This window comes from Pelecanus crispus, chromosome 11 (genome assembly GCF_030463565.1).
Source record: "Pelecanus crispus isolate bPelCri1 chromosome 11, bPelCri1.pri, whole genome shotgun sequence".
NCBI classification, from domain to species: domain Eukaryota; kingdom Metazoa; phylum Chordata; class Aves; order Pelecaniformes; family Pelecanidae; genus Pelecanus; species Pelecanus crispus.
Window position 1 is genome coordinate 5,154,912 of NC_134653.1, and position 17,082 is coordinate 5,171,993.

General features: G+C 39.3%; 1 protein-coding gene across 1 annotated transcript in view; it reads right to left on the bottom strand.

Annotated features, from left to right (window-relative positions):
• SDK1 (sidekick cell adhesion molecule 1) overlaps positions 1–17,082 on the bottom strand; it is a 417,731-nt gene that overhangs the window by 106,547 nt on the left and 294,102 nt on the right. Inside the window, exons 15-17 of the mRNA XM_075718433.1 lie at positions 12,560–12,707; positions 11,559–11,699; positions 7,820–8,001 (exon numbers count right to left, since the gene is read on the bottom strand). Coding sequence (XP_075574548.1) covers positions 7,820–8,001; positions 11,559–11,699; positions 12,560–12,707 — 471 coding nt within the window. The remainder of the gene's footprint in view (positions 1–7,819; positions 8,002–11,558; positions 11,700–12,559; positions 12,708–17,082) is intronic.

The following is a 17,082-nucleotide window of genomic DNA, read 5'->3' on the forward strand; positions in this document are numbered from 1 at the left end:
GGTAATGATAGGTGAACACACCTCTTTCAATTATGACTGCACAGAGAATGAACAGTTTCAGAAAGAAATTTCTTGAGTCTTTTAATACCACACAATTCCCCAGATCAGACAAGCAAACATGGAGTTCACACAATTAAAACTCTAATTGTGAATTATAATCTGGCAACAGCATCTGTTTATTATTTACTGCTGCTTAAAGAATTAGGACCAGTCATACCACATGCAATAAAGATTTTTCTTGGGAATTGGAGATGTTCTCATTTTATCTTGATATGATATTCATTCATGTATATTGAATTGATTATATATATTCTGAGCCAATACATCCTCTAATCTACTAGCAGTTGCACAAACATTTTATGCCAAGTATTTAATTAGACAGATGTTTTCTCAATACAAAAGAAGGCATGGAACATAAAGGCATACTGCCTTCAAACAACAAAAAATAACACCTAAGTATTTTGCCATTTAATATAATGTCTCTTTAAATACCTTTCAGTCAATTTGTCCAACTTATTGCTTTAGGATGTAATTTCTGTAGTTCTTAGAGGAAAGAATACTAATAGACAGGTGTATTTTTCTGAAATTACCAAGTTTGCAGTAAGAAAACAACTGCTATTCCAGTATAAAAAAAAAAAATGGACTAATCACCTTTGATTCCTAGAAAATAAGTTTAATAAAGCTTGAAAAATATTACTATTGACAACCATGTGCATTTGCATTCTGCGAAAGAGGAACTATCCACAAGTGGTTTTGAAGCCTGGAAAGCTTTGTTCCTTCTGCTTTCCAAGGGAAAATTTCTACCAAAGCCCAATGACCTATGCTTCTAAAAAGCATCCACAATTCCCACTGAGAAATGGTGGTTTGCTCCATGCTTTTCAAAAACAGGTCACAAACTTCTCAGGCTTCAAAGTACTTCTGGAAGATGAGTCTTTGTATGGAGAAGAAATCAAGACATTAAGTTCAAAAATATAAAAATGCCCCTTTTTCCACCAAAAGGTGACGTTGTTTGAAAGAGACATAAAGGGGCATTATTTTTAACTGGCGTACAAGCTAAGGCTGCTAAGACTGCAGCCAACAGAGCTAGGACAGTGTACACTTATCAAAGACATCCACAACCTAGAAACATCAACACAGAAAAATGGAGAAATGCTCAAAGATATGAAAGGTTTGAAATGACAAGAGCATCCACTTTCATGCCTTGTCACACTAAAACTCCCCGATGACTACCATGGCTTGAAAATTTAGCTCTGCACATTTTTTTAACCTCAGAAACTGCGTATTACTCAGAATTTTCTTGCTCCAGTTTAAACCCTGAAGTCACAATTTATGAACTATGCATAATTGTTGAGTTCTAAAACCAGAATTTATCTGATACTACTCTAAATTTTCATTAGAATCTGGGTCCGACTTCCTACCATGTATCATAATTCCCTGCATGCTTTTGGAAGGTTATAATATTATCTTAATGACGAAGTTTTTGTAGTTAAGAAATTCACCAAATCATCCTGCTATACAGTCATATATATTAACGTTACTCTACAGTCATAACGAGCTGCTTTGGCTACATTCCCCTACTAAATGTATTTTTTTTTATTCATGTTCTTTGATGAAACTGTTTATTATGACAGCCACAAGATGTGTTTCAATTTGCTTGTGTGTGCAATACTTTGTATAATTAGCGGTAAAGGTGAATAAGATTTAAAAAAAAAATTCCTACTTTCCTGCATATTTGCATATTCAGATATTGTAACTGCCAGAGATTTGTTATTGCAGAAGAAAATTGTATTAGAAGCTTTCAAGTTAGTTTGTTATCAGAAAGTCACCTGGATATCATTGATATATTAATCTCCTTCTGTCAGGAAGGCTAAATCAGCTGAGCATCATCCTCTCCACCCATTCCTCTTCCGTCTGTTGAACTGCTCCATTACAACTCTATTTACATGTGCCAGGCTGATTTTGTAACACAATAATTGTACAGAAAATCTATACGTAATCCATGTGCTGCCCACTGACAGCCACACTTGAAAAAATGCAGAGCTTTGGCAGTGGTAGGAAGAGTTTGTTTTTCCCAGAGCATAAGAAACGCACACAGGTGACCTGAGAGTTAATGGTACAACCAGTCCCAGCAACATTCCCTTTATAATTTTCCTGAAACACAGATTAGCATGCACATTGCTGCTTCATTTCTGTGGGCATTATTTTCTTTAGTTGTGGATCCCATGGATGCTGTCCAATGACTAGCAAATTTCCAGTGATTTCAATATCACAAGGATTTTATTCTAAGGGTCTGATGAGTCCTTTAGACACAATTTGAAACATTGCAAATTTTTTGAGAGAGGAAAAAACCCGCATCAGCAAGCTCCAAGTTTTAATTTGCAGTCCTTACCATCCTCAAAAAAGCCCAGGCAAGCACTTAAGGATAGGTTTACTACAGTTTTAGAAATGTGGATAACCAAATGCATTAGTTATTTCTTTTAAAAAGGGAAATATTTTTCTTTCATTAGGAGATAATTTCCTGAAATAGGCATAAACCATCATAGCAAAAAAAGGACCTGCTACAAGAAGAAAAATGGTAAAAATTATGGACAGAAAACATAAAACCTTCAGAATATTGGAAATCATAATTTATATTACAACTCCTCTTTGGACATCTTTATTGAAAAAATCAACATCTGCATCTCAATGAATGCATTTAAAAGATGGAAAGAGTGTGGTCCATCTGATATGCATAAGCTTAATTATACTGCAGAAGACATAATATAATACATTTTTATATTTTTAATCAGTAAAATATTGGCATTATAATCTCAAATTTACTTCAAAGTGCCAGTATAAAGTTCTCCTTTTATGTCCTGATATTAAAGACTTCCTTGGGTATCTGAACAGTTTTGCATTTAAAAAAGAAAAGAAGTTTGACAGAAGCTAAATCAGAATTGACCTTCTGGTCACTTCAAAACTCAAATACTTTTCCAAGATCATGTTCAGTAACTTACTGAAACTGTGACTGTCCACATAAAGGATTTTCTAATTTAGTGGTAGATATCTATCCTCTTCCTACAAGTTTCTTGTTGTCAAGCGGTACAGAAGCTACCAATGTCAAATAGGTGTTTCAAGAGTAATCCCCAAGTATTTACATGCTCAGTTTTTAAACCTGTTCTTCATCATGTTTGCAAATATTCCTAAACCATCTCACAGTGGAGACCCATCTGGGAGTCATCTCGGAATTGCAGATCAAATTGGTCAGACAAAACCAACTGTTACTTTCTTCCTGATAAAGTTCACGAGGTTGGAAATCTGTTAAGAGCTCAGCCCCCGGGACTGCGAGTTAATGCACAGCATTCTAAGTAGAAAAGGTCATGGAAGCACTCTAGATAAAAGCCATTAAAAGGGTTTCGCTGACGAGATAATTGAGAGAAGAGAAGGCATTAAGGTTAAGCATGTGTACATGTAATTATTCTGTCTCTAGCTATGTGCAAATAGCATGTAAACCCCACAGAGATTCTGACAGCCAGGCTACTGGTCTTAAATATAGATCTTCAACAGAGGCTTGTAGAAAAGTCTCCTACTCCTCTGGAGCTCCTGACCTTTGAGGTAACAGCTTCCATGTCTCAATAAGGCAGGCTCGGGGAACTGCAGGGTTTTCTCTCTGTGAGGATTTGGTCGTTCCTTTAACACACCCGCTTGACGTGCTAAGCTGCACGTCCCCAGTGGGAGCGGTGGGGAGAGCCTGCCGCAGGAGCGCACAATTCCTCCTGTGAAGCCTATTCCCCTATGCTCCTGGCTGACATCCTTTGCTGTGCTATGAACTGCAGCAGGTGCATAGAAAAAATGATCTCTACAATTCTACACATGCTGGTATCTGAAATTCAGTAGTATGAGATTTGGCACTGAGGAGTTTTGCTTCTTGCAGCTGGGAGATGCCTTCTTCCTTTCTCGCATGCCTCCCACAAGGACAAGACTTTACTTCTTTATTCACAGCTGGTGGCCAGGGGCCTCACCAAGACAACTGCTAATTTCACAACCTTTGTGAAACCATTTAATTACCAAAAAAAAAAAAAAAAAAGGCAGTAGATGGCAAATGACACCTAAGAGCGATAAAACCAAGACACGCAAAATCCAGCCACTACAACTCCAACGTGCTTCTGCACAGGAGCAGCTGGGCCCAAAATGGCCATGCATGCTCCAAGGCTGTTGGTAGGTTCCCCAAAGGCAGTGAATGAGCATCTTTAAGATGTTTTTGCCAAGAAAGCCTAAGGGAAAACTAATGGAAATGTCTTTTCACTGAGATAAAATTGAATGGTTGCAGAGGACATTCCTTATTCAGATTCCTTTTTCCAGATTATTTCCTACATAAATTAGGAAGCTTTCAGTTAACCAGGTTTTCTCTAGCTCTTCTGTCTCAGTCTTATAAATCTCTCTGATTCACTTCCTACTGCCTGAGGAAGAAACTACTTTGGACCTGACTGAACAGACTCATCTTGCTTTTATCCTCCTCTCCACTACCAGGACTCACTAGTCCGGTGACTCTCCCACTCTTTTATCCAAGGGCCTTTTGCTCAGATTTTCCTGGCCTTTCAAGGTGTCCATGCACAGCACAGAAAGGAAAATAAAACAATATCGAACTGTATGTTGAGACCTATGAACTTTAGGACATAAGACTGTCTTTTGGGATATGCATCAAAAGAAAGCCACAGCACTTCAAGTAGAAACAAAAGTGGGTTAATGATAATGCAAAGAGCCTAATAAAAGCTACGTCTCTACATGTAAACCTTGCCTTGCACTAAATCTAAGGAGCGGTGGGAGTTTTTCAAAGAGAGAGAAGTTCAGAAGTATTCATGCTAGTGAGATAAAAAGGGCAGACCCAAAGTAAAGGATGGAAGCTTCTGCTTTCTCAAATCAACCTGCAGGAAAAGGTAAACATGTCCAATAGTACAGAGGAGAGACAACATCATCACCACCCAGAAAGATGTTTATACACCTCACAAAGCTATTCTTCTATGAAAAGGTATCGGGAAACTTCAGTTTTTAATATGGCAATGAAAAGTCCTGCAGGACACTGTTTAAATAAGTAAAAATTGCCCTATGCAGAAGGCTGGCACAGATCCCTGTGAAAAGTAACATCAAAGTAAGGAACAGCTGGAGAAACTCTGATGAAGACAGACATATATATACAGAGCATCAAAGGATTAGGCTGAATATCACTCTGAAAAGACTTTCAAGATTTAGAGACAGTCAAACTGTCTGACCCTAGTGCTAGGATGTTCAGTGCTTTGCCAGTAAGTCTTCCTGACATTTTATCTAACTGACATTATGTGCCAGTTTCTCTACAAGTTTAGATCTTTCAGCATCTTGTGAGTTTGGCTACATTCTAGAAGTTGGTGATTTTCGAAGACCCGTGACTAGCTGATTAGTTATCAGTGGCTAAAGCAATGCCAGAGGACTAATAAGGGATTAATAGACTAAGTTCAGGTATAAATCCACAGCTTATATGGCTGGTCAATATTCCCTATGACAAAGATGCCAATGTGCTGATCTGCTCCTGCCAGTGGGTTGATCTGCTCCCAGTGTTCATTTCCTGCCAGGCTTTGACTGCATAGCACACGATTAATATGAGGTGTTTCAGGTATTTTTCATCTGCAGACAGACAGGTTCTTGCCAGCGTAGCTCACACATCATTTAATGCATGTCAGCATAGAGGCGGCGGTGGTGGTAGTAGGAGAGGGGGATGGATGGGAGTGTGTGTCTTTGACATTTATCTCTGCTCATATTAAAATCAGAATATGATTTACAAGGCAGTTTTACACATGGCTTTTTCTTACTCCTGCTGGTTTGGTTTAGGAAGGACATTCCGGAGCAAGAAACGGCCACTGGCTTTTCCTGTCATTTCCCAGCTACAGGAAAGATAAAGGAGCAGAGTTTCGGACAGTAGCGCATTACATATGGAGACTTGATATTAATCCAGTTTCAAATGATACTGATACCAACCAGCCTCCCTTTTCAGCTCTAAACGTAAAAAGGCTTCAAACTTTTTAGAACAGACTGTATGCCTTTGGTGATTTGCACAGAAACCGAGCGAGGCATTCATTAGGAGATGGCAGCATCCATGAAGGAGCTATTTACTGCTGTTATTAAATACTGATATAAAATAAATAAGACATATCCATTTTTTCTTCTATGTCTGCCCACCATCGAGCATTTAGGAACTACATAGACAAACAGGCCATTGCAGGTTGTCCTGCAGTCTAAACACTCTTGCTGATTAATATGAATGCAGGACTGACTACACTTAATTTATAACAGAGGATTTATATCCTTATAAATGACAATAGACAGCCAATCAATAAAGGATGATAATAGCAGAACATAATATCAAGGGAAATTAGAGTCAGTTGCAGGGTTTAAGTAAAAGAGTGTGAAGTCCAAACCTGAGCCTTAATAGATGGAAGGTTAAGGTGCTATGATAGCTTAAAATGTGCAAATAAACAAAGTAATGAATTACAAGCATATTCACAAAAGAGATTAAAATTCTGTGTGCAAACCAATTCTCAGCAGAGATCTGGTCTTTAGTGGGATACAAAACATTAATCCTGGCTGCAAGGAGAAGACCTTAAGGAAAACATTTCAAGGTCTGCTATAAATACTTCTAGAAAGAGGTTGAGTGTGTCTAGACTCCTCTAAACTGTGAGACTTCACATGCCCCAAGACAAAATATAGATAGCTTCCTCCTTTGGTTGTTGTGGTTAATTAGCGTTGCATATGAATAATCTTTTCTTAAAGATCTCCCTACACCTCAAACTGTATCTAATCGCGTTATAACGTACTCCTAGTAACAATTAACAAACAACTGCGTATTCTTCACCGATTGTAAATTAACTGATGTAGTGTAAATCTGCAAGTTTTAAAAATAGTTTAATTGTTTTATGACCAATAAAGTAGATACCATGTACTGTCCAGTGCTCAGAATCCAGTACAACCCTGCAATTATGGGAATATATGAAAGCTTTAAGGGCTTGGTACTTAATTATCCTACAGATTTTTATACCAATCTAGAGGTGTAAACATGCCTTACACTGGTTGTAAAAAGTAATTACATATCCTTTTGTTGATGTAATTTATACTCTTCTTAAAGCACTTAGCAGAAAGGTGTGGAGGAGCTGTAGCATTAAAATCGGGGCTTTAAAGATCATTTTATCTTCCTCTTTGCAAATGTCCGCACCATTCCTGAAATGCTACAAAACACACTTTCTCCACAGGCTGTATTTCTCTCCCTACAGTTTCCCTACAGTTTATTCCATATTTCTAAAACAAGGTATTCTGTGATTATCAGAACGAATGCAGCTGGTTTACTCAGCTTTTGTCTCCTATATTGCATATCTTGACCACGATAAACCCAGTTCCCTGCCATATTCTCTCCAACTCTCCTGGCAGAGTAACCTCAGCCCCTGCCTGTCACACATCCTGTAACTCCATTCCACGATTCCACGGGACCCCAGCTCTCTTCAGCATTTCTATTTATTACTTATGCTGCGCTCAACTCTGACCTGCAAGTGTGGTAACAAGTCATCACGAGGGTCAACAAAAATAGATAATTTTTGAATTCACTCACAGCTTTTTCTGCAACAGAGACAGTAGCAGAGTCTCATCTTGTCTCTACTTAGGCATGTGAAATTTGTGGGTGTTTCCTACCCCAAGCTGTCTATCAAATTTGACTGAAATGACCATTCATTTTACAAGCTGTCAGGTGGGACTATCAGAGAGCGCATCTCCTCCTTCGGAAACTGTAACTATAAAGGATCTATTGGTCTGATTTGCTTACCTCCCTGTAAAGTGTACTCCGTCACAGGTCTGCTGAACGCTCCCAGCCCAGCTCCATTGTAAGATGCCACCTGGATTTCATACTGGGTCCAAATGATCAGGTCTGTCACTAAGCAGTAGTTAATTTCTGCACTGGTGATGTTCTTATACTGGTATTCTCCAGGGAGGCCGGCCAGGCGATACCTACCATACGGGAAGAAAAATTTGCTAGTTAATTAGATGGTATCAATTATAGCAAATATCCTGACTAGCAAAATAGCTTTCTTTGTGAAGAGGCAATATGCAAACTTTTACAGCAGAATTATACAAAGCATAATGAAAAATAATCAGAAAGAACAGACTAACTCCTGATAAGACCATATCATGTTTGACTGCTCTAGTATTTATAATCTGATCTCACTGAGATTACATGCTCAGGGCTAAACAAAACGGGTATTTTATCCTGTTTTACAGTTGCAGAAAAATTACAGCTTTTTAAATGTGACTTGTCTAGTAAAAGCTGTGATTTAGTAGAAAAAATAGCCCCGATGTGATTTTTATCAGGGTGCTGCTGTAAATCAGCTTGAGAAATGTTTTTTTCCTTCTCCTGTAAAACCTGAAAAGGAAGAGCTCAGAGGGCTCTGACCTTCTAGAGTCTCAGGCATTGCCATCTCTGGCTTCCACCAGGATTTACTTCACAGAACGATTAAAGTAAGGATGGAGTATAGTTGAGACTGAAGGATTGGTTAAGCGTTGGAATTCTAGGACAAGGTCTGTACCAAATACAGATGAGTGGTAAACATCATGACAAACTTTCTGCTGAGACATGGAAAGCTGAAACACTGAATATATTTTCCCATGTAAAAACTGTTTTGCAGAAAACAGAGCCCCTCTGATATGCATCTTTAGGCCAAGAAACTATGGAGAAGAACGAAATTATAGAAAACAAACAAACCTTGCAAATCTGTGAATGTGAATAATACTGTTTGTTTTCCTTCCTTTAGGAAAATGTACAGTGGAAGCTTACAATATGCTAATTCACAAAAAAAAAAATCAGAAAAACAGGCCAAGTAAGGGGCACAAGGCATTACTATTCCATGAAAAAGACATATATGGAAACATTTGTATTTTTATTCACCACACAGCTTTTATGCACTCTTACTCATCTTTTGCTTCCCAGTAATCACCAAAAGCTTATTGACACAGACAAATTTCATTGACATCTTACAGTCTGATTTTTAATTCATCTAGGTTAAACTGGTGCAATTTCTATGACTAGACAACTTCGTGTATTTCAGCCACAGATTTTGTTCTAAAGTCTTCTTATAAAGAGATCAGTTCTTAATCACTGACAACCCCTCTATTTTCTGCTGAACAGCTGCTTGCCTGACCATATTTTGGCATACTTAATATTTGTAACGCTACACTGGTGTGATTCCATTTATGAAATACAAATGGAAATAAAGAAATATCAGCCCTCAGCTGAGTTTATTGAATGTCTTGATCTTTTTCTATTTTGTGCAATATCTACCTTTTTCTTTCTTTTGTCTCCTGTGAAGGGTGTATGCTTCCTGGCAAAGTCAATTCTTTGTGCAGCAATGTTTTGTTTCACACCTAGCAGACAAGGTGTAGAGTGCTCCTGTGATTTAATCTATTATGCTGTTAGCATGGCAGTCCTCTAAATGCAATACTGCCAGTGAGAAAAAGGGCAGAGGAAGGAGGCCAGTTCAGAAATGTCATGTCTTCATGATTTTTCTCACTGTGGACTTTGATGTATACTCCATATGACTTGTGCAGTGCACCTTCACTTTTAAAGATCAGGTGTTCCATCAATTTAGTATCTTGCATGTCTTGAGCGGTGGGTCTCTGGGATGCATGGTGGTTTTCATTTTGTTATACCCTAATTCAAGAGAAATCAGCGCACGAAGACTTTTCTTCAGTGCACATTGCTTTGACCACACAATTTGACTTGGAAGAACAGCCTGGTTTATTACCCGGGACAGTTGTGCTTTTATATGATAATCTTAAATTCCTGTCAAATAAACGGTTTCTCTGCTCTGTAGGCAAGACAAAGAATGCAGACATCAAAAAATGTCACAGATTGAGTGTAATGAATATGATAACTCTCTATTAAAATGGAAAGAGATGATATAGCGAGGACAGGGATCAATTATGCTGATAGATGCTGTAGAAAATACTTAAGTTAAACATTACTGAAAACACTGCATGGGGAAAACAGAACAGATTGCCAGAAGTAGGGGGCTATGAGATTGCTTTCTCAAAGGACTTAATGCTGAGGCTGGGTAGGACTCGTTGGGAATAGCTAAGGAATTAATCCTATCATCGAGTAGACCAATTTGAAGGAAAGAACTGTAGAAGCAACACTTGTACCCTGGGCAAAAAGGTACCCAAGTCTCATGACAAGATTCTAGCTATAGACAGGAGTTAAAGCACCTTTTCCCACCTGTCACTGATGACTGGCACAGCTTTCAAACTGAGTCCAGCTGTTAAAACTGCAGGCACTTGCACAAGTGGCTCACCACCGTAACAGGCTCTGTGCAGGTGACAGGGAGATTAACAGACTTCAACTCTGCCTGCAGAGAGAAGGAACTTTCCAGCACTATTCTGGGAGCTCACCAACACTCTTAACATCACAAAAGCATTTCCATCCATGCCAGCAAAAGTAGGAGCACAGCATGAACAGGATGTTGGCATTTAAGCTGTAGCATTTAGCTATCTTTTAGCAGGTCTGAAGGACACTGTATTAAAAATGTCAGCAGCCTGCCTACAATAGACTGTAACCATCACCTGGAAATATGTCAGTGGTGGTGCAATGCTTGGGAGTTTCCCACAAAAACTCTAATTTAGACAATGCCTCCCTTACTAAAGGTGCAGCCCTAGCTGGCTGCTAGCACTGCAGGATGTGTAGGATGCCAAATGAACAACTAAGCTGTAGGTGAATTGGGTAGGAGTGAATAACTGAGTCCCAAAAAATTACAAAAGGGAAATGCTCTGCAAAGTCTCTCGCCCTTTCCAACACAATAAATCCTGTGTAAGCAGAAAGACTGGATGTATTCAGGATTCCCAGTTACCTGCCTGAATCTTTTTCTCGTTCATAAATATAGATGGGGCTGAAAGAATCTTACTCAACTGACTGATTTTCAAAACCAAATCAAGGCCTGCCATTAAGCATCTGACCTGTCATTCCCTCTCTCCATTTTGTTTGGCACAAACCTGAAGTTTATTGATTCTATTGTTTCTCCTCCATACTGCAGGAGCCCTGTTGTGTCTCTGATAAATTTAATTAACCTTTTTAGCAGGAAGCTGAGATTGTAATAAGCAAATACACATCTGCCATGCATAGGCTGCACTGTACCAGCTTCCCATGTGAACACTTTTAGTACCTGGTGCTTCACTTCGCTTTGAAAATGGAAAAAAGTTATCTGGGTGTTGAGAATCTCCACAGGGAGCTGGTCCACTTAGGCAGTCTGTTCGGGGTAGCTAAGAGAGACCCCAGCTCGCTGACTCTCTAGTATAGACAGGCTAGGACTTAAGTGCCTGCACCCTTGCGGCCACTTGAACAGAGGAGGTGTTTTCTTATCTGTAATAAACCAGGGCAGGCACAGCATTTGTAAATAATAACTAATATATTTAGCGGAACTAGAAATAGTTTTTAATACACTCTTAAGTCACACCATTCTGAATTCCCTCATGCACACATGGATCTATCTCCACACTTTTCAGGTTGGGAAATTACTTACCTTAGGATGTACCCATGAAGAACTCCATTATGTTCACTCTCGGGAGGAGGCTGCCACTGGACCATGATAGACTGATTGGTGCGCCCGCTGGCCACTATGTTTTTCGGTGGGGCACTGGGGGGCTCCTCAGGTAGCATCAACCTAAGTACAAAAGAATGTGATGGAGGTGGGTGTTGAAATAAATGATAGATAACATTTCTATTTCATGTATCCACTCCATGTGAACCAGCTTCTTTTATCAAAGTCTGATGAAAGAAATATAACACTCATCAAACTGCTGAAGACATGCATGAAATAGTTACAACAAATCAACATAATAGGAAATCAGTTAAGCAAGCAACAAGACAGACAGCTGAGGTAACCTTATTCTCTCTGAATCACCCAGGCTGCTACAACTCTTTAAAAAGATTACAAGCCTGAATGAGTTAGAGCTCAGGTCCAGTGTCTGTGGCTCCTTCCAAATTGTTTCTTTCAGCTCTTTCAATATTTTTCATATCAAACTCCTACATTTTGAAAAAGCCATTTAGAGTTCAGCTGTTCTGCAATTCAGGCTCACAGCAAGCTTTGGTTCACAGAAGAAGGCGGAGGCATTTGAAAGTAAATTTGATGAAGCCATCCTTCTATGTCGCATCTGGGTGAATTCCAGAAGTGACATTGCAATGACTGGGTGAATGCTGTACTCCTTCCTGGGCTAACTGCTGTGGCTTAGTACAAGAGCAAAAAATATTTCCAAGATTCTGCTCAACTGATACTCTGGAAATATGAGGGCACCTCTCCCACCGTGTGCTGACATCCTGCATCGCCTGATTGCCATTATCACCAATTACTGACAGCTGCAGAGCACTCTCCAGAGGCCTGGGTAATGCTAACTGCTCCGTTCCCCAATTATTGTGCAAAAGATAACTTTATTTTATTCATTCACAAAAAATCAGCAGTTTTTTTCCTCCCAGTAATTCTAGATTATTGTAGCTTTAGTACACAGCTATTTATTTTTACTGTACCTGCTGGTCTCAGAGCTGTACTGGCCCTTTCCCACCTGGTTCACTGCACACACCCTAAACTGGTAGGTTCGGGCTGGAGTTAGTCCGCTCACAGTGACACCGGTCATCTTTGGGTCAAGATTTGATAGGTGAACCTTCCAGGGAGAATCTGTTGGAATAATTTACATGTGAAAAAAGATGGAAGCGCTTGTTAAAAGCCCTGCAGAAGTGAGAAAACGCCTCTGACTGCTCAGAGCTCTTTGTGCTTGTTTTCCTCAGAGGAACTTTGGGAAGAAGTTTCTTTTCAGCAGAAGAAACCTTCCTGTCAGCCCACACGGTTATGCAGATTGCACATTTGTCTACTGGAAAGTGATGCTGCACATGTCATGGCATAATAAATAAAAACTATATTCATTAACATTTTAATAAAAGAGGAAACAAGCATGATAAAGACAGATGGGCTGTGTATTTCACAACCCATCTGTTTGGCAGGCCATTACAACACCACACCCATGAGTGGCTCTGGTGGAAGGACTGTAATGAAATTCACAGCCAGTTTGGAATATCTTCCTACCCAGCTTGCAAGCAGGTGTAGAAGCGTGACTCTCTCTGCCAAATCAGCCCTTTGCTGTAAGACCTGAGAAAGCTTCTGCTGCGGATCCTACATGTCTGCAATTTTTTTTTTCTAGAGATAGTATATGGCGTTCAGTCTAATCATTTCCTAGGAAGATTCCCTGGTATAAACAGCCCTGGCAGCACTGTAAAACCCTCGTTGTCAGTTCACATACTTGACATACCGAGCTCCTCTGATGCCCGAATTACATTTTCAAGTTTTCAAAGAGGTCAGAAATGAAACATGTTGAAAATTAAATATCCTGACTTCTTTTCTTCATAGCCTGGTGTCACGTATTCTCCCCAAAGTCATGACTGAAATTAGTCAGGGAGAGGTGACATTTGGTCTGTGTTGCAACAGTACAGCAATGGAATCAGCCAATTTAAAGATTTGTTCAGTTTTTAAATAATACCAGCTGTTTTCATGCTCCCTGCTCAAAATTACTAACACTTCTGGAAATTACTGAGGAGCTAGCTGTAGATTTTGGCAACGTATCTGTGCATGTTGCTCATCAGAAGTGCATTGCAGCTCCTGGCAGGTCACCTAGACGTCTGCCTGAAAATGAAGATGAGATGTCCCAAATGTGGAAGGCTGCTAAACTTCACACCAAGAGGTAAACCACTAATTTAGTGCTTTTCTGGCAGATTCCTTAGCAAGTTTAAGTCCTCTAGGGTGCGATGCCAGTTGGGCTATAAACACTGCATCTTCGAATTACTCAAAATATATTTATTCCAGTAATGGCTTTCTGAGAACAAAGTCTTTTTTAACAGGAAAACTGACACAGCAGAAAACTGGGAATGCTGGAGAAGGACATTTGCACAGCAGTCAAGTTCCGTCCTCGTCAGCTGTTGATGATTTACCAACAGTCACTTCGGCTGCAAGATCTTGATGGCAATTCATCTTAGCTGAACGCTGAACTTCTTTTAGAAAGACCTTAGAGGAGGCACACCTATGCTATCTAGAAAAGCATTGCTTAGGAGCTTTTTGCACCCTAGTTCCTTCTGAATTTTATCAAGCTTCTCTTGAGACTTCACAAACAACCGTTCACCTCATTACAGACAAGAGTGCACAATAACAAATCAAGGTAAGCCAAAGTTAAGGTATGGCTGACTTAGTACATTGCCTGAAGCAGCTTCCTGAGGAAAATGGAAGAGCAGACACCAACAAGAGAGTGAAATACCCTTGTATGAGCTACTTGGGTAGTGGTCCATTTCCTAGAGCATTTCATTTGTTTACTGCTAGCGTAAACACCACCTGAGAGTGCTTAACCCAAGCAGCTCAATGTAGTGAGCAGTTTGATTCAACAGCAGGGCCTATTAATCTTTTCAGCACCTTGGGGCTTTGCTCTGTTTATATGCTGCATCTATAGAATACTTTATTTATTCTTTTTCCTCTCCTGGTGGAAGATAAAAGATCTGGCAGGAAGAGAGATTAAACTGAAAACTAATATAAACGAAGCCTATTCATCTCCTGGGCACTCTGATTCGTAAAGGAAAGTGGTTTGGGGAGGATTTGCTTGCTCATGGAGCACTGGATACAGTGAGTGTGCAGAGTATCTTTAAAATTTAAATGTCATGTCTTTTTTTTTTGACAATCAATAAACTAAACATTTCAAAAGGCTGTTCTCCCTCCTTAAATACACGACAAAACCCAGAATTGTACAGGAGCTTGTTTTACCGTAGAGAAGAGCAATTCTGACATGGGAAACATGCCATAAAATTTTCAACACCGACTCTCTTCTCCTCCAGAGGTGACTGTCACCCGCCTGTCCCAGGAAGCCTGGAGAAGCTCCATGGTGACAAAAGACTTGCCAGGTCAAACTATTAAATAAGCCTCTGTTAGACTGAACAGACTGTGCTAATCCTCCATTTAACTTAAGCTGCCCAGAATGTACTCTGGGCTTTGCTTGCTTGCTCTTCCACTGTAATTGCTATGGTGTGGAAAACTTCCATGTTTAGCTGTCTATCGTCTTAAGGATATGGGGTATTTTGAATTAACTCTGATTGCCTCTCCAAGTTAATTCATTGGAAAGGAAGAATCTCACAGGCTACTATAGCTTACAAGGTGATTTTGGGGGTTTTAGACATTACTTTTGTTCTGTCAAGGAGTTTTGGATGCACTTGTGATACGTTTAATAACACTGGTAACTCACCAAGGGGCATTTCTTCCGTATTTCCCTCTCTACCTTACAATTCATGTATTAATTGCAAATTCCTCAAAAATAATTTCTAATTTGATATTACAGGTTACATCTACTGTAGAAAGCTGATTTTTTCAGGTCTGGAGTACATTTCAGTCTCGTTCCTTCTTCAGGAGGTTTTGCATAGATGGCAGTATTGGAATTTGCTGGAGTTCACTGAATTCATCTTTCAAATCTTCATGACAACAAGATATTGCAAAAAGTTCAAATAAAAATTAAATGGTTCATCCTTTGTTTGGTAGGACTGCAACAAGGTCTACCAATGGCCTGAGAAAAACTTTTCTTTTAACACTATCATATATAGTTCTGAGTCACAGTCGTAATGAACAACATAGTTTTACTTTGATTTTTGCAAAGATTTATCTCCTCATTGGCACAATGTGATGAAGCTGAGTTATATCATTACATCACACAGCACAGATATCCCAGAATACAATAAAACAAAAATGGGCTTTTATCTTAATTGTACTCAGCAGAATTCTTCCAGTGTTAATTCATTTCTTCAGATAAAAGACTATTCAGAATAATTTTTTATTAATCCCTGAAATCTAAACCTCTTTGGACTAAAATAAACATATCCCCTTCTAACTCCATGAAGACACTTCATTGGAATTCCTAGGTATATCGCAACAGGGGCTAAACAGGTCATGAAACATCCAAAAATTATATTAGTGCAAATGACAGCAATGCATGGTATTATTTATTTGAAAATCCTATTTCAAATGAAGGTTCACACTCCTGGCTCTGTGTGGGCAGGAATACTTAATGACTGTATTTCCCTGGAACTGTGTTTTTCAAATTAGATTATAAATTTGCCCCCAAATGTTTAAGGCCATATGTCTCAAGTCACCCACAGACACGGTCTACTGTGAATACTTGTAATTTGAGAATTATTGCATTGTGCCAAATACATTCATTTTAAAAATGAGGTGACTTGGTGACTAGAGTCGTTCATATTTCCAGCAATTTATGTGCACGATCTGCCACTGTTTTTGCCTCTAATTAAAATAAGGTTTTTATATCTCTTTACTGAATTGATATTAATGAAAAGGAGTTCTAATCCATGCCAGGTGGAGTGACACGCCTCTCTCTAATGCAGCTAGTAATTAGTCCCCTGAAATGTACACTCATTATTTTGAACCCTCTTCAGCTATTTTTCTGAAACAGATACTCTTATTATGTATTCATTTATGGTATGTGCTTCAAAACATACAATGGATCCTAAAGCTATTAGAAAACTATTCAAAGCAAAACAGCTAAAAAAATGAATAAAACTAGGCTACATTTTGGCACCTGTAACTGCAAAGCAAACCCCATGTATTAAAACTCCACAGAACTAAGAACAAAGTCTCCTGTGCAGCTTTGCTAAGTGGGAAATAAATCATAATTCTGATGTCCCTCCCTAACCTTTACACGTATGAAAGCAAACGGGGATTAGGACGTTAAGCATATTGCGCTGCTGCTGAAAGAGCCACAGATGCGAGCAGATGAGCTCATGGAGGGCATATGCTGACTCCTTGACTGTTGCTCTTTCTGCGGCACAAACAGGACCGACAGAAAACCTGAAAGGAAATTTTCTTTGAAAAGCAAGGAGAGATTGTTCACAGTCGTATCAGACAAAACTATACCTACACAAGATCAAATGTCAGCTTCGTTCACAAACATCAGTTGGGACGGGGGGGAACAAAGGAAAGGTGGTGCTTTCCAAAGGAGTAGCAGGTCTGTAGAAAC